Below are 17,945 nucleotides of genomic sequence, written 5' to 3' on the forward strand. Positions count from 1 at the left end.
CATCTGGTCAGGGAGACACTTTGATTTCAGGTGCAGCATGGGCTCAGAGTTAAATGGGGACGAGCGTCTAATAATGTTAACCGAAACGCCACGTTATTACACAAACGGCGAACTTGAGCGGTCTTGATTGAAGAAGACTCCCACCGCACGACTACAGGTTTGGGCCCATCTATATCATCGGGGCTCGAACTTGCTTCGGCGGTGTCTCGCAGGTACGAGTACCGGGTGGAGATGGTGCACCAGGCGTCGAGCGACCCCAGCAAGAACATCATCCGCGAGTTTGCGTCCGACTTTGAGGTGGGAGAGTGTTGGGGATACAACCGCTTCTTCCGCCTCGACCTCCTGGCCAGCGAGGGCTACCTCAACACTCACAACGACTCCGTGGTGCTCAGGTAAGCACCACGTGGCTCTGCCATTTCGTTCACTCGCCTCTCATATGTGTCGTGTGGAATTATATCTCCATTTTATCGAGCGTGGGCTGGCATTCATTTTTGTTTTGTGGCCCCCTGAATTCTGCCTTTCAATGGCAGCGATCAGCCGATACATTTGACAGCAACCGTTGATTTCCCGCAAAGTGGCGGCACGTATTTTATTTACCGCAGAAGGATGATGTTGATGGGATCAGTTGATCCCCAACTTGGAATGTAGCTTGCAAGTTTTTGATTGCGAGTTAAATTCTGCCACAGTATCACCTCACCAGATATTGATAAAATAACGATAGCCAAAGCAATACTGGAATGGGGTGTCGCAGTTGCACAGTGGTTTGCCGACTGCGCTATGCACCCGAGCAAGCTGACTTCGAATCGTGGCCACGGTTAAAATCAACAGTGATAGTTATGTGAACCAATCCCTAGCACCCCCTTCCAGCAACCCTCACAAAGCAGCATGGTGAAGTATGGTCAAACACAAACCACCGATATATCCGGGTCTGTAGATTAAAATACAAATCTTCAATGGTATTATCCATGCTAACCTGTTGAACATTGACGTGAGCTGGTGTTGGGCCTCCGTTTTGCCTGTGCTTGTATCGGATGCGTGCCTTCCGGCAGGTTCCAGCTACGCCCGCCCACGTTTCACCAGAAGTGTCGCGACCAGCAGTGGTACATCAGCCAGCTGGAGACGGCACAGGCAGCCTACATCCAGCAGACCAATGACCTTAAGGAGGTCTGTCCCCCATTGCTGTCCGCTGTCTGTGTACCTGTGAATATTTGCGCACGTGTTCATTTCGGAGATGTGGAGACCAATGGTGTGGTCGTTATCACACTGAATTACAAACCCAGACGTGCAAATTGAATGACCTTACCTGTACTCGACCTCCCCTTAACTGAGTATCTGGTGCACTATGTGAAAATTAATACTGGGGAAATGAAGATAGTCGGTGGGGCTTGCCACACTACCATATCCTGTCTCTTGCCACCTTTAATAAGTGCTTGCGAACAGTGTTGTTTATAAGGCTAATCTGTGCACCGATGTATTTTTGTTTTATTTGGCCACAGCACAGTTACATTTCATTTGAGTCTTACGAATGTAAGCTTTAATAAATAATCGTTTATAACCACATAAGAGCCCATGGGGTGGAGTAGTGGTACAGTGGTTCATGTGCTGTGCTGTGAACTTGGTGACCTGAGTTCGATTTTTGGCCACGGCTAACATCAGTTGCAAGGGGTATTGAAACCGGTCTTCCCCCCCCCCTCCAACTCTCTCCAACCCTGCCCCCCACTGCTTCACTAACATTCACTAATCAGCATTGTGAAATATGCTCAAACATCCCCCATTGCCCTACTTTTTAACGCCTTTCCCGTTCCGATGACATACACATACGTCATCGCAACGGAAACCGGAAGAAAAAATAAAATACAGTAAAATCTTGGATTGCGAGCATAATTCGTTCCAGAAACGTGCTTGTAATCCAAAGCACTGGTATATCAGTTGTGATCATGTGACGCTCGGCAGACAAGGCGTATACACGTACTACTCGTATTGCAAGACCTCGCTCGTTTATCAAATTAATATTTATTTTAAAAAAATTTGCTCGTCTTGCAACACACTCGCAGACCAAGTTACTCGCAATCCAAGGATTTACTGTAACTTTATCAGTACCGAGGCTCCCACAAGGCCATGTGGGAGGGAGTGTGGCACAGTTTGGCGCCAGCTATCGTAGAGTGCGGTGGTTGCGTCGCTACGGTTCTCTGCGGTGAGTACAAGGTCTTTAAAAACAACGTCGCTAGTAATCTTTTCTAAATAAAATTAATGTTGAGCCGTTTGCGCGTTCCGGGATTCAGCGGTGAACGGGACACCCACCCTGCAACTTGCAGATGTCTCGAAACGGGAAAGGGTTAATAGCACACATCCTGATTGAGCGATCATGTAGAGTCGTTTGTCGATGTTGTTTTGTGCCATTTTATTCTACTATTGTGCGACCTTGGTGGATGTTTTATTATTATTGACATGTCTCCCTTTGTGGATATATATTTATATATGGTTAATAGTAATTCACATCGACTCGAAATTTGAGAGATTATAGACATGTAACGATGCTTTCATTCGTTGAAAAAAATGTATTCTAATGCTCACGTTACATGCGTCAAACCGTGCAGTTTGAAAATATGTTTGTTTTTTTAATTAAGTTGCAACCACAATTGAATTGTGAGGGGGGGGGGGTAAATCAATATGTGCCTATCAGCTTGCACCCTCGGTGATGTATTGAATATATCTCACTTAGTATGGTTACGTTAGCTGCGTCCCGTTCCCACTGTCCGCTCTCTCATCCCGCCTCGACGCAGTGTCGTCGTGGATCGGTCACAGGACCCTTTACCTCCAGCTCCCACATCCACCATGTCCTTGCCGTAGCTGCGACTGAGACCTTTGTCCATCCACCATTCTCGCGAGCCATCGAACAAGACGGTGACCACATCGCGCGCTTTCTGGTGTGCTTCTGTGGCCGTCTGGAATGCTCTTCCTTCCGATATTAGGAAGTCGCTGGAGCTGTGCACTTTTAAATCAGCAAGATTGAGAACTTATTTATTTGAAACTGCTTTTTTGGGTTTTCGTTTGTCCATTTCTCGCACCTCCGATTAGCACGATTGGCTACGTACGGCGAGAAAGAAGTTCAATAATACGTACGTTCTTTCGCAGTAGTATGATCGCGAGCAGTGCATTTAGGTTGAAGTACTATAAAGTAAGCTATAGAAAACCTGAAAATTAAAACAGAAAAAAATGGTTCTAATAAACATAAAGTACTTAATACTAGTTTCAAAATAAACTTTCCTAAAATTATGATGCTGCACAGTAGCATCATCACCTTATCTCATCACTTTATCATGTCTCTCTCCTTACTTTTTTCCTCTCTCTCGATGCAGTCGTGTAGAGTTCCAGATGCGATTCGCGTATAGCCAAAATCGCGGACGGCAAGCTCGTGAATAACGAGGGAAAACCGTCCTCGCAAATTTCCAACTCGGTTGAAGCCACAAAGCAACGTCGTCCCCACCACCTACGAGACTGATGAGATTTGATTTTATGCCATTACAGAGGCTCACCATCGAGCTGTCGCGCTCCCAGTCGGGCCGCGCCGCCACTCTGCCCAGCAGCCACACGAGTCCACGCGGGGGCCCGTCTCGGACAAAGCAGCCGCGTCCCGGCCGGCAGAGCTCGCACTCGTGCGCCGAGGCGGCCGGCGCGCTGGCGTCGGTCGCCTCGGCGGTCGGAATCCGCTCGCCGCGCGACGGCAGCTGCTCCAGGGACAGCACCCTGCCCCGGGACGGCGGCGGCGGCGCGCTGCCTGTCGAGGAAGAGGACGACGATAAGACGCAGCACGACGATTCCAACGTGAGTGCCGCATCCTGGTCTCTCGCCGCTGCGGTTTGAAAGGTTATGCTCGGGAGTGTGTCGCCGTACGCGTGCGTTTTGTGTGGGCGGTTGGTGCAGCGGGGGTTAGCGTGCCGCGCTATGAATCCGGCGACGCGAGTTCGATTCCTGGTCACGGTCGGCACCAGTGTCGATTATTTGAACTGTTCCTGGGTCTCCCCTAGGTCGGCTCGGCCTCAAATTAGTACCTGGAGCGGTGTGGAAATATTGTCGCTGGAGAGACAAAGGCGGCCGGACGTGATGCCGGCTAACAGCAGTGGTGAATAAATGAACCATTCCTGGGCCTACCCTAGGCCAATCTTGATTTGAAGCTTTCGTGACTGCAGGAATCCATACACTTTGGTTCTTTCGGTAAATTCACGTAGGTAGTAAAATAAAGAAACGTGATTTATTTTATTTTACCCTAGGTCAGCCTAACCTTCAATGAGTATGTGGTGCGTTGTGTATAGTTGAACCCTACGTTTTTTCAACTGACCCAAAGGAGGCAGTCGCCACTGCAATATCGCAGAGACTGGATGTTGCGTGGATGGCGAATTCGTTGGTGTGAAGTGTTTTTTGTTGTTTGGACTTCACGACAGTGGCGGCCCGGTGATTCTTTGTTCCATTTGTGGAAAGTGGACGCGCACCTCCCACGTTGCGTTCGAGCGCGCTAGAGCGAGGTCCACGATCGTCGTGCAAGAGAGGAGAGCCCGGTGCACCCACAGTCGGGTCCTCCGTGCGGTGTTTGTTTGCCACTTCCGTAGCCGCCCACGATCCCTGTCCAGCAACTGCTGGATTATATTTTATTTTTGGCTGCTGGAGCGGAAGCGCGCATCTAGAAAGGTTTCCTGGATTTCAGCCAATTTGCGTGGGGGTTCTTGTCAGGCGTTCTCGGGACGGGCAGAGCGATGTTATCCGTAATATCGTGATGCCTCCACGGGTTGGCGCGGCATCGCGTCTGACGTTGACTGACTGCGACGACGTTTGCCAGCACAAGGAAGCCACGGGAGTGGAGTGCACTTTATAGTTCAGCTGATGATACGAAGTGCGATGTTCATTTCGCTATCGCCAGGGTTTGTTTAAGAGCTGACAACTCCACACTGGGGCGCAGTACTCCATTGTGGAGGGGACCAGGGCTTGCACCGTGTCTCATATCTACAGCCGTCACGCGTCTCGTGTGTTTGTCCGTATGACAGCACCGTGTCTCGTACGTACAGCGACCCTGCATCTCGGATACGCGTGTGTGTATAGTGGCGCCGCGTCTCGTCCGTGCATGGCAGCCCCGCGTCTCGTGCGTGCGTATGTGCACAGCAGGAGATTTCTGACGGGGACCTGGATGGAGAGTGTCTCACCGGCGAGGAGGAGAACAACTTGCTGGGCGAGGGCAGCAGCAGCTCGGCCAGCACGGCTGGCAGCAGCAGCACGGAGGAGAACGACATCGACACAGAGACCATGTGCGCGCCTCACCACGGCCGGTCGTTTACCTCCGTGGGGTTCATGACTCCCCAGCACGACTGGCACTGTTGTTAGCATGGCGCCATATTGTACAGCGTGCTCATGTTAGGCCAGTGTTGCAGTGCGGTTGGCGTGGGCCCTGGTGCAAGAAATTCAAGGGGTTGAGGGGTGGTGGTCCCTTGTACAGTTTACCCCCCCCCCACTGTTCATAGCCTGGTGCCCTCAGCCCCTCTGATCCGTGTGCCTCATTGGAGTTGAGCTGCCGCCACACTCCGTAGCCACGCCACTGCCTTAGGTATTACATTTTATGAAATTGTATTGTACTTACTTTGCTGTACAAATGATTGATATTTTGCAAAGCTTGGATAATGCAGACTAAATTATGTATACCGAGAAATTTTATGGGTATGAAATGGTATACTCTGTTTATGTAATGCAGGCACAATAATCCTCATGTACATATATATTTATTCATTTGTGTGTCATTCAGTCATTAGCACTTGAGCATTTTCATTGTGCAAAGCCGATTAAGGGTTATTTTGCATGGAGAGAGCCGGGGCCCATTTACTGTGTTGATGATGAGATATGTACGACCTTTGACCTTAGGTGAAAAAGCCACAAATGAACATTTTTCACCGTGCTAATAGCAATGAGTGATGCGCTGCCTCGTGGGCAAAATTTCAGCTAATACGAAGTCCTCCACCGCCCGGTCACAACCCTCGTAAGGTCACCCGTGCCACGTGGTTTTATTAATGATTGCGGTGGACAAAAAAAAAATCACCCCATCAATAGGATGTACTGGTGGCTGGCTCACTCGTAATTATCACATACCTCTGGCCTTACTATATGTCAACGCTATTTAGAGCACCAATTTATAGCTCGGTAACAGATTGCGGGAGCCATGTGGTGCGTTCATTAGCGCGGTGAAGCCAGGGTCCTGAGTTTTTGATTCTTGGCCACGGTTCGCATCTTTGGCGACTGATGGCCGAACCGGTTCTGTGACCACCACCACCCCTTCTTTACTTTCCTACACTGACCAGCGCGTTGAAGTTTGGGCAAGCAACCCCCGTGGCTGACATTGCATGGGGAAAACCTTTATCCAGGAGTGGATTGACACCAGGCTGTAAATTATACTTTTACCCTCGCATCACAGATTATGGAGACACAAGTTATGAAGAAACCAAATTTCCCTGCCACTCATATGCCGGTTATCAGGGGGGTGTATAGAGTGCGAGTGGAGGTTTGTGTGTGTGCGCAAAGGCGGCCGGGCGTGGTGATGGCCACCCACCCCGTCGCATGCTGTGCCGTGCCCGCCATAGGCGCTCACTAACAGCGCTTGCCCCAACGGTCTGTTAAGGCTATACGATGGGGGGGAAATCTTTGTCTTTGTGTGCGTGCATTCACGCGTCTCCCCCGTGTGTCACGCCGAGGCAGGTCTGGTGAGAATGACGTCGAGTACGGTGGAGCCATGGACCTGGAAGAGGGAGAGCTGCTGGATGAGGCCCTGGGGGCGGCCGGTCAGTGTCACGCAACCACCTTTGTCTCACCACCGCCTCCTCGGCTCGCAGCTCTTATGATTTTAACCGGCCAGACAGCCTAGTGGGTAGGGTGGGCCGCTTGGAACATCAGAAGGTTACGAGTTCAAACGCCGGTCGGGGGTTGACTCTGCAAATCATCTCTCAGTGATCGATCAAATGAGTACCACTTTTATCTTCTTGGTTCTTTCGGTAAAGTCACGTAGAAGGGAAGTAATAAAATAATAAAAATAAAACATAAAATAATTCTCACGACGTTTCGGCCACAACGCAAGCAGCCGTCCTCAGGTGAAAACCAGGTCTGTTGAGGCGACAGCGTCTGAATGAAACAGCACACGTGCTTGGAGCATATATATAAGCTGGGTTGGAAGGGGGGGGAAAGGGCGCCTTGACAAAAGAATTTGCATATGAAGAGGAATTTAGCATATTTATGGGGAATGCAGGTATGTGATTAGTACTACTTATGCCCGTGCAGTGAGGAAGTGAACAGTAGTTGTCCCATGGAGAGCGTCGCCCTCGCTATACGAATGTGGAATTTATATCGCTGGCCTAGAGCTGTAAACGGGTGATGAGCACTGCATCAGTACTTGTTTGATCAGAAAATCACTGACCTCTTTATTAATCCTTCATGGGAAAAGGCAGAGTGATCTGCCTGTGCATATTTTTGGAGACATTAAATACAAAAATTGCCACCGAATAAACGGAGGGATAATTAAGACATCAATTTATTTACACACGGGGGGGGGGGGGGGGGGATAGGGCAATGGGCTATGGTCTCGACGCGGTGATATTTATGGCGGTGCGGTTAATGCTGGAGGGTTATTCTGGCCTTGAGACGGGGGTAAAGGGGGTGACTTGAGACCTGGAAACCACCGATTCGGGCCGATCGAGCGAGAGGAATGTGGGGGCCCCGCGGGTCTTGTCGGTGAGCATTAATTACGGCGGGATGTACAACGCCTGTCACTGCTGTAGCCAGAGCCAGCTGCATTTGTAGCAGAACTCCAGGCAGCAGCAGCAGCAGCATCGGCACCGAAAGCAGTGACAACCGCGGTGTAACCTCTTGCCTCGTATGCTAGATCAGCTGTCCGGTTGGGTTGTGTCAAGCCGCGTGCAAGTTCACCCGATGCGCTCGCCTTTGAGGACATGTCGAGTCTTACTCCGTATGCTGTCATTAGCAGGCACGTCACGATGTACTGATTCATGATTTATCATGGGGGACGTTTACCGTATTCTCCAGATTATATAACACGCAATTTTCCCTATGTATTTCAAAGAAAGAGTTGTGGGAGCGGGGTGCATCTCCTAATCCGGTAGGTGTGTGCTGCTTATGATCAGATGTGTAACTTTATTGACATGGGGCACGAGTTTGGGTTTCAGGTGCATGTTTCTTTCCGGAGCATCTCATAATCTCCTAAATACGCTCATGAGAACAATAGCACTGCATTCATTCAGGCCGAGCCTCAGAGTCTCCACCCTAATTTTCAGGAGTGTTCCGATCTATTGTCGATCTATGGAGTGACTGGTGTCGCCATGGGAATGTGTAATTTCCACAATTTGCTCATGATTACCAATGGACTGGTCACGTTGACCTGCGTCCTCAATTCCTCATTGGATTTTTCACGTGGAAGGAAATGGGAGTGCTTGGAAGAAAAAATAACCAACCCACGCTTACAAGGGGTATAACAATTATTCGTTTAAAAATATATACAACATTGCATTTGTGACACTCAAAGTCAACTGATATATTCTCAATGAAATGAAATGCCAGTGATACCCAAAGACAACATCTATACACTACTTCATGCATCCGCTTTATTTAATTTAATTAAGTAACATATGCTCGCATCGACTGAAAGGCTCCGATTTGACTAAGTGTGGTTTTACAGAGACGCCTCTAACCAGATCACCCGGGTTGGATTCCCACTCACGGCCAACACCAGCGACGATTTTCTGAACCGGTCCTGCCCCCCCCCCAGGTCGACTCGGCCTCGAATGAGTAGCTGGGGCGGTGTGCAAACATCGCCATTATGGGGGAGACAAAGGCGGCCGGGCGTGGTCATGGCCACCCACCCCCTCGTATGCCGTGCCGGCCTTCATAGGTGCTCGCCAACAGCACTCGCCCAAACAGTCTGTTGAGGCTATACGGTGCGGGGGGGGGATCTTTGTCTTTGTGTGTGCACGTTGCAGCAGGCGGCACGTGTTTGGCGGAGGGAGCGCGGGGGGGCCGCGCTCGCGTCGCGGTGGGCCTGGCGGGCGCCGCGGGGAGCCTCCTGGAGCTGGAGCCCAGCCTGCTGCTGCAGCTGCTGGACTTGGGCGAATCGGAGACCCTGTGGGACTTCCCGCCAAACCCACCGGAGCTGCACTCGTCATCACGTAAGCCACGCTCGCTGCGCATTTTGTTGAGCCCGATCGATCGCGTGCTGTTAGGCACGTGACGCATCGTCGATTGATCACTTAGTCCATTCTTAGGATCACAATGCGCGCATCAAATAGAGAACGAGTGAGAATTGATTGTGTTGCAAGTGTACAATTACAGCCATTATGTCATTCCACTGCTAGATGAGGGCCTCCCTTGTGCCGTGTCGTTCATGGGGGTTATTTAACCATGCGGGTCAGTGCGGGTTGATGACGGTGGAGAGCATAGTCGTGTGGGTACATAGGAGAGTACAATGATATCCTCTGATGAAAACGTAGCCCCGCAGCAACCTATATACCTGTTATATACGTATTGTGGTCACACACTCGTGGGCTATTCAAACTCAAACCTGCTTAGCTTGAGGTGATTGGCCCTTGCCATGAAAGGCTTTCCACCACAAGCTCAGGGCTGTAAGTGGCGATGCACGCTTACCCCACGTCTGTGCGAGTGGGGGGAAATATTTTTAAGTTGCAGCTCCCTGTATTTTTTTCTGTTGTTGTTTGGCATCGTTGTCCGACGTTTCTTGACGCACTACAAAAGCTAACCGGCACGTGGAGCAAAATGTCTGCCATCGTGTGCCGAACAACACGCGGCATATCCCAGAGGTCGCAACCGGGTACCCGATACCCGTACCCTTCCCGATACCCGGCTACCCGTACCTGTACGGGTACGGGTACCCGTTTGCGACCCTGGTGCGGCCGGGTACGGGTACGGGTAGACCGTGAGTCACTGGTGAGTAACCGTTTGTCACTCATTTCCCAACGTCATGTCTCTTCTCACAATTCCTAGAATCAACCCACCCGCGCCTGCAACATGGCTTCATCCCAGAGGTCGCAATCAGGTACCCGATACCCGTACCCAGCCGTACCCAGCCGGGTACGGGTAGGGTACGGGTACGGCCGGGTACGGGTACCCGTTTGCGACCCTGGTGCGGCCGGGTATGGGTAAGGAATCAAAACCCGTTTGCGACCTCTGGCGTATCCCGGGAAACACGTAGGGTAGCTGCTACAGTACAATCTGAGAAAATCTGCACGGTTTGAATTCTTGTTGTATTCTTATAAAAAAATATATTAAAAATTTAGATGAACAAACGGAGGTGGGCCATGCGATTAACGTGGTCGAGACGTCTCGCTGGTGGCAGGGCACCAGAGGAAGGATCGCGAACAGCAGCGGAGGCAGCAGTCGCTGCTACGGAACTCTGCTGACGTTTTCAAACGCCTGCAAGCGCAGGTGGCGGAGGGCAGAGGTGAGGACTTGACAGCGACGATAGCGCAGCTGGATAGGAGATGCGCAGTGATGATATACACACGAGTGCTTTGTAGTACACGTTACTGGACATTGTTTTTTATTGTACCAGGTAAAGGCCCACTCAGCTAAATGTTTATTTTTAAGAAGTGACCTGGCCGCAAATGATAACTCAATGAAGTGGCTTATCGTCATGTAGAAATTCTTTAAACGCACGTTGATTCTAAATGTGGAGGGAAAAACCAGAGGACCCGGAGAAAAATCCACGCCACCACGGGGAGAGACATGCAAGCTCCAAATATACAGCAGGCGTCATACTTTGGTGCTCGATAGATTGTTACATCGCAGGGACCGTAAAAGATGGTGATTACTTGGGGTGGAGAGGTTTTCATCCAGCAGTAGATTGATTATGCCTGAATACATTTTGAGTCGACTTCGACCAAATGAAATATTAAATTTTCAGTCGGCTTCTTATCTACACACATTTATGAATGTATTGATGATTTAAAATAATGTAATGTTATGCAGTTAAGCATGTTTCACAGCTTGTGAATACAACGGTTAAATTGATTAAATGTGTATACAGCAGTTAGAAACAATTAAATATAAACAAGCTGTGTGAGCAGCAGAAGGTAGTGCAGTAAACTCCATTGCTGTATTGTAATTCTACCTGACCAATTCTGTGTACCACCCCCCCCCCCCTTTACCAACCCTTACTGCCCAGCATGGTAAAGTATGGCCAAAATAACCCGAAGCTACACGGCGGCGCATTGAAAAGGGCTGTAAATGCAAATACGCCCACGGTGGCTTTCCTTCAAGAGGCAGCCCCTGCCACAGGAATGTGGAATTTTCGCCACTGGCTCAAAAACCTGCCAGATGCAATGAGCACTTGGTCCGCTCGTGACAGCACGGAGACGGACTCCGCCTGTCTACTCCTGAAGAAAAGCGTCGCATGCCAGTGTCGCGGTAACCGCGCGTGTGTTTACTGCGCACTGCTGTCGCGCCTTGCAGGCAAGCTGCCTGCATCACGGACTCGGGGCCGCGCGACGACGGTGAGCGCCAGGAGACCCCTGTCGCTGCAGCGAGCGCTTGACAGCAGGGAGAGTGACAGCCGCTCCATGCAGGCGGAGAGGCACACCGCGCAGCCCCACAGCGAAGGTCAGCAGAGTCACGGGGCCTCATCAGTCAGGCCGCACGATGCTCCGAGCTCGCACCGTGAGCCCCCTGGTAACGCGTGCCATGTTGCACCGGCAGGGGCTTCCGCATAATGAGGGCAAGGTCAAGAGGTCATCGTGGCCGGTGCTGTCGAAGCAACCAGGCCTTGCCATTGGGTTCTTTGTCATCCGTGAGCTGCACGTTGATGTATTCCCCTAACATTTGGGTTATTTTGAGAACAGAAATCCCCCCATTTATACAGATGAATACAATGCGGTTTAATGTACAGTAACATTACACAGACTGAAAATGACCATGTCCGGAATGATATACAGTGTTAACCTTGTACTCTCTTGCAAATAGTGCACAATGCTGCTCGCCTCAACTGTTACAGTACCGGTAAAAGCAAATACTATATTAGTAGAACTCAATTCTTTGGCCACATGTAAACACAGGATTTTTTTTATGACTTTGTGTCCAGTACCCATAAAATGTTTTATCTATTTCGTACAGTTGTGTTTTCTCTCCAGTTACCAAGTGGTGTATAGATTACATGCTTTATTATGGGGTAGGGGACGTTTGCAGGATAGAGGAAGTCGGGTTACCGAGGCGAGCGTTATTAGAATATCCACCCAGAGGTCTGTGACCGAGGGGGAAGACCTAGAATCGAAGAGTGGGATACTGTAAGAGCGAAACTTTGAAGATCAGGGTGACGACTGCAACAGCTGATCTCATCAGATTTCCGGAGCTAAGCATCGTTGCACTGGATAGTTTTTTGACGGGTGACCACCATGCACCGTTTTCATAGGCTGCTGTGGGACTACGTGGTGGGCAGCAGAGAGCAATGCAACATATACCCATTACTGTTGTACTATACTTCTCTGCTTCCAAATCTCTGCTTCCGACCTTCACCAGCCCACACTGACCAATTTGGTTTAGTCGAATAACCCCACGTCTCACAGTGTATTGACATGCTGTATGTACGTGTACGTGCTTACGATGCCGCCTGAATGAATCGCGCGTGCGTGCGTGTACCGGTACAGGCATAGCTGCGTGCGGCAGGCGCCGGGTTTCCCCCAAGTCCTCTTCGCCTCCACTGCCCTGCGACCAAGACGCAGGGTCGGGGCACGGCACGACCCCGGGGCAAGAGCTGCAGGAGGAGTCGGCGTGCCCGGCACCGGTGCCCGTGGGGGGCTATGACCTGGCGAAGGCCCTCAGCAGCGTCCCGTCCCTGGAGATGGTGCGCAAGGTGCTTTCAGTTGGGTAAGTGTACACTCGAAGTATACAACTTTCAGCGGTTCGCATAAATCGTTGAGGAGAAATGGCAAGCTGAGCGAAAACGTATTTGTTAATGAAGGTTTCGGAGCAGTGATCACGGATCAAACATATTTTGTGTTTTTGGTGGGCAGGGGGGCGTTGGGTAGCGGCAGGTGAAACGTGATGTAGGAAGAGAGGAGGAAGGGCAATGAGAGGATTGGGCCCTCACAGAGAGAGGGGGAAGGTCTGCCACAGATATATCTGAAAAAGCGGAGAGAGGCAGACGGACATTGAAAGAGACGGACACGGAGAGACGCACACTTAACAGATTGAGCCGAACACAGAGACAGACGCAATAAAACAAGGGCATCATCGGATGGAGGGGAGACACCGAGAGACACACGGAAGGAGTGAGAGACAGAGAGATGATAGACTGTTATTAATTTATTATGTGCTCCGTATTTATCGCCGGCAGGGCCCAGGCTACGACATTTGTTGGGTAACGCCCGTTGGAGATTTGAGTTTTGGGCTCCACTGCACTATGTGTTTGAGAGTTCAGGCCAATCGAACGGCCAGCGGCTCCCTTTGCCCAGATTGATTCCTCAGGAAGTGTGGCGACGCTAATAGGAGGAAGTACGACAAATGAAGTTAAACGTGCCGGGGAGCGGCAGCAAAACGCGCCGGAGCCCCCGGAGTGTTGTCTGCGACAGGAGTTTCGTGACCATCATTTTCTGTTGCATGACTGTTACTTTTTTTTTACATTCATTCACAATAATAATAATTAAATCTGTAAATCAATTCCATTAACTAAAATTGTTGCAATGAAATGTCGAATCGTGAGAAATTGTTAAAAAAATATCTCTTTCGCGCAATCCACATGATTGATGAGTCCTTAATCATAGAAGCTTTAACAAAATTACGTTCAACGTTATCAACTAAGATGCAAATACTGCTTTGAATCTGAGAACTGTTATTTCATACGTACAGGTGACAAGTATGGCAGGTTCAGCAAGTTGTGTACACCGAGAAATGCATTTTGTTTTGATACTGCGCACTTCGGCATATTATTTTACACTTGAAATTCTCCATGTGCATTTCACACATTTCATGAGGTGCTTGCTACAGTCGCCCATGTCTGCCATCACTTCTTGGAACAAGTTGTGTCGCTGCATTTAGTTCCCAGACTAAAAATGCAATGATTCACCGGCGTTGGCTCGATACAGCAATTTCTATTCTCGCGCTCCTTTTGGCAGTGCAGCGAGGTCCATGTGTATGTTACAACAAGTCAGTGACTTCCCATTTTCTTGAGTATCACTATGGCAGCGAGAGAATGATGCGTGGCGGGTACTTTGTTTCGGATAGGTTGCCATGTCCTTTCCATTTCCATTGTCATGCAAATTAGTATGGGGAGGGGTTGGAGGCAGGGTGACGCATGGTAACAATTTTAGCAACACTAACGCAGCGGTAACACGAACAGCAGGAAGGCCTCGGGATTCGATACCCGACTGCTCTAGCGCCTTTCTGTGTTGCGTTTGTATGATCTCCCCTTTTTCTGCATGGGTTTCCTCAGGGTTCTCCGGTTTCCTCCCATATATATATATTTTTTTAAACATACAATGCAACTGGTATGAGCCAAACGTCCCAATGCTGAAAAATGTATATGAATTTTTTTTTTCAAACTGTCTGACAATAAGTGTTGGAGCCAGATAGGGATTGTGTTAGTGATGCCACAGTCGGACAGATCCGTATATCTAAAACATGAAATAGCTATTCAGCATGACGCAATGTGATTCAAACAGCGAGCACGAAGGAGAGAGAATGTGAGTGTCCTCTGCTTCGTAGGTTTTCCCGGTCGCGGCTGCTGCTGTCCGATAGATTTGCGTCGAACAGCAACGCACGCGGTACAACCTTAAACACCCCACCGAAGAGCGATGCGAACGTCGTCACTCTCGATGGTGCAGCTTTCTAAACGCCTCGTGAATGTTTCTCCCCTCCACTGATCCCACTTTGGCAGGCCGGGGCAGCGTGTCCGCCACTCGGAGAACCGCAGGGCAGAGTCGGACACGAGCACCGCCGTGTCGACCGGCGAGGGAGCAGACGACCGTGGGGAGCACGGTGAGACGCGAACTACTCTCTCTAAACGCATATTCTTTGGTTCTTTCGGTAAAGTCACGTAGATAGAATATTTAAAAAAATAAAAAATGAAATAACAATATAAAACCACGATGTTTCGATCACAACACGAGCGATCGTCTTCAGGAGGAAAGTGGGCGTGGCACAAGCGCTCAGGGAACATGCAGGGCCACAAAACGTCCTGGTGTCAGAACAAAGTGGGCGGGGCATATGTGCCCTGGGGTAAGGTAACAAGAAAACACAAATCAAGTCTCGACTTGACCTGTGCTCCCTTAACAAGAAAAACACAAATAAAGTCATGACCCAAAGTGGTTGATGACATCTTTCCAATGGTTGCTGAGTTTGTACCCATCCTCTCGGTTGAAATTGTGTCTGTATATATGGATGGCTTCATGAACGAATCTTTGTTGATAGCCAGTGGGCTTGCAAAGTACCTCTCTAAACCCCCTTTCCTTGACCTCAAAACCCAAACCCTAACGTCCTTTGGTTGCTGCTACTGCTGTATTGCATTATGTTTAAGCTCAATCCACCCTAAATTGCATCCACTGCACAAATAGATTTTTTTTTTAAATTCTCCATCATGTTGTGAAACTTCCTTCCTGTGTGGGTGTTGCGGTGCCATACCCTGACGAGCCAGGAGAAGGCAGGAAAGCATTTGGACTAATCGTCATCTTTTTCCATCTGTACGGAGATAGTGTTGCCCCCCACCCTTGCATCAGTGGGTATACTCCAGGTGCTCTGCTTTCCCTCCCACATGTCAGAAATTGGTTGAAAACATCCTAAAATAAAATCCCATTGACCAGTTACATAATTCAGAAAAAGAATTGTTACCTCTTAGAAACCGTTTAGTACCTCCTGTTAGCACGGTTGGCTACGTACGGTGCGAAAGAAGGTCTACCTACACAGTACTAGATAAACCCATCAATAATCCAAAAAGTAGAACGAAATAAACTCAGAGTTTATTAATAAAGTAAGTGATATATTTGTTGTTTTTTCCGGCTTATCTGGTACTCAGTAGTTACTCTTAGGTAATTAACTATTCATATCCGTATTTATAAACTGGTCATCAGAAAAAAAAAATTATTGTAATTTTCACGAGGTCGCATAGACGTTAAGTAAAGTCACCAACCCTAATTTTTTTTTTACTGTTTGTGCTTTGAAGAAGGGCCAATGCTCAAAATTTCACCGATTATTTATTAATGCAAATTTTTTTAAGGCAGTGTTAGGAATAAATGTGAGTCCCTTGAAAAAAATAAAAATAGGTGGACTTGGGCAGGACATGTCACGAAAAGAGATGATGGTTGATTGTTGTTCTTAAGCTTTTGTTTACCTAGGAAAGCTTCACTGAGTCTCGTGACTGCCCCCCAAGCCCTTTACAGGAGGAGGCGATGGTTGCTACGTTTATTCCAATTGAGTAATTTGCAGGTAAATTGTCAAACGTGGCAAATGTGTGGACCATGACACCAGCAGGACCGGGCCTGCTCTTGACGATGGTCGATTATAACAGTTGAAGGAGTGGCAGCCAAGAAATGGAATGCATGTGAAAGTACGTCGACCAAGGAGGAGGAGAAATTAAATCACCTCGTGTGCAGCTGCCAGGTGGTATTGTTATTGATGGCTTCGGGAGGCCTTCATCCAGCAGTGGGTTGGTCATGGCCGATGATAATGAAGATTTAAAAGACATCAATACATGGTAAAAACGGCAGTCGAAATGTCCTCCTGAAAATATACTCATGATTCAACCACAAGAGCCCAGCTGCCTGCAACAGTAAATCCTAATCGAATCCGACCAACAGCTGTCTGCATTATTGATGATGCTGCTGCCCTGTCCACCTCTCCCTTGTCTCTCTATCTTACCGTCGCTCTGTTTCTCGCCTTTGTCGCTTCCACCGGCACGCCTGTAATCGGCGCCCTTCCGAAAGGGCCCCACACTTTGTTTCACCCGTCGGCCCACTCGTCGCGCTCGCCTCTCTTAATCTTGCCACGCGAATTATGTTTCCTTATCGACCCGCCTTGCACACTGCTCCTGCAGCTCATCCTTTACACACCCCGTCGCTGCAAAACTCTGGAAACTCGTTACTCACCTCTGTCTTTCTGCCTGATTACAGTTTACAGGTTTTGTTTTAAATTCTAATGTCAACCGCCTACGACTCTTGTGATCAGCTTTGCTGACCGTGATTCGATCGAGGCGATAGGTGTGCTGTCATTACAGATTCCAAATGCTTCCATCCTCGCACCACGCTCCATCGACTGTTGTGGCAGAAACGTATATCTGAGCAGAATTCACTTCCGCGTCTCCCACACGTGTATATAGATACGGCGAGACTCCCGAAACGGTTTGTGGATCGTGATGTAGTTGGGGTCACGGGGCTTGTCTCGTTAGCGTAGGCGAGCCGACTCTACCGTGGCTACGATTGTACCAGAGGCCGCTATTGGCAATGTCTCAAAGTCACGTAGTTGTGACTTTAAATTATTTTTTCTCATTTACAAACCTTAGCTTGTGGGTAGTACAGTAGACTCTTGATTATCCACGCTAATGACGAGGACGGTCGCGGTTATTTAAAAATCGCGGATAGTCCAAAAATATACATTTTTCACAGGTCTCTATGCCAAAAAACACTAATATAAATTAGAAACTCGCTCAATAAATGATCAGATAAATCGCTCAAAATGAAGCACAACTGATGATTTCGATTGTTACTCTTTCGATCGCCCGATCGATGCGCTTGCTCAGTGGGGTAAGCGTCTTGTGCTCCTACGCAAAAGACGCTGCCCACTAAGTGGATGACAGCAGAGCCACGCCAATCAACATCAATCCAACTCCGCCCACTGTTGTAAAGATATGCAACTACTGTACTGTAGGGGCGATCACTTGGATTTAGGATTAACCGGAGCAACATATTTGT

General features: G+C 49.0%; 1 protein-coding gene across 8 annotated transcripts in view; it reads left to right on the forward strand.

Moving 5' to 3' along the window:
- Nucleotides 1-17,945, forward strand: part of TRIM37 (tripartite motif containing 37) — a 44,500-nt gene that overhangs the window by 20,286 nt on the left and 6,269 nt on the right. For 6 of the 8 annotated variants that reach the window (XM_078873829.1, XM_078873833.1, XM_078873828.1 and 3 more), the window contains 10 exons: nucleotides 213-392; nucleotides 1,050-1,164; nucleotides 3,529-3,825; nucleotides 5,155-5,297; nucleotides 6,733-6,815; nucleotides 9,021-9,206; nucleotides 10,391-10,495; nucleotides 11,506-11,652; nucleotides 12,693-12,912; nucleotides 14,921-15,021. In XM_078873829.1, the coding sequence (XP_078729955.1) occupies nucleotides 213-392; nucleotides 1,050-1,164; nucleotides 3,529-3,825; nucleotides 5,155-5,297; nucleotides 6,733-6,815; nucleotides 9,021-9,206; nucleotides 10,391-10,495; nucleotides 11,506-11,652; nucleotides 12,693-12,912; nucleotides 14,921-15,021 (1,577 nt within the window). The remainder of the gene's footprint in view (nucleotides 1-212; nucleotides 393-1,049; nucleotides 1,165-3,528; nucleotides 3,826-5,154; nucleotides 5,298-6,732; nucleotides 6,816-9,020; nucleotides 9,207-10,390; nucleotides 10,496-11,505; nucleotides 11,653-12,692; nucleotides 12,913-14,920; nucleotides 15,022-17,945) is intronic. The other 2 variants (XM_078873832.1, XM_078873831.1) reach the window with 2 other exon arrangements.

Source organism: Lampetra fluviatilis, chromosome 37, assembly GCF_964198595.1.
Source record: "Lampetra fluviatilis chromosome 37, kcLamFluv1.1, whole genome shotgun sequence".
NCBI lineage: Eukaryota > Metazoa > Chordata > Hyperoartia > Petromyzontiformes > Petromyzontidae > Lampetra > Lampetra fluviatilis.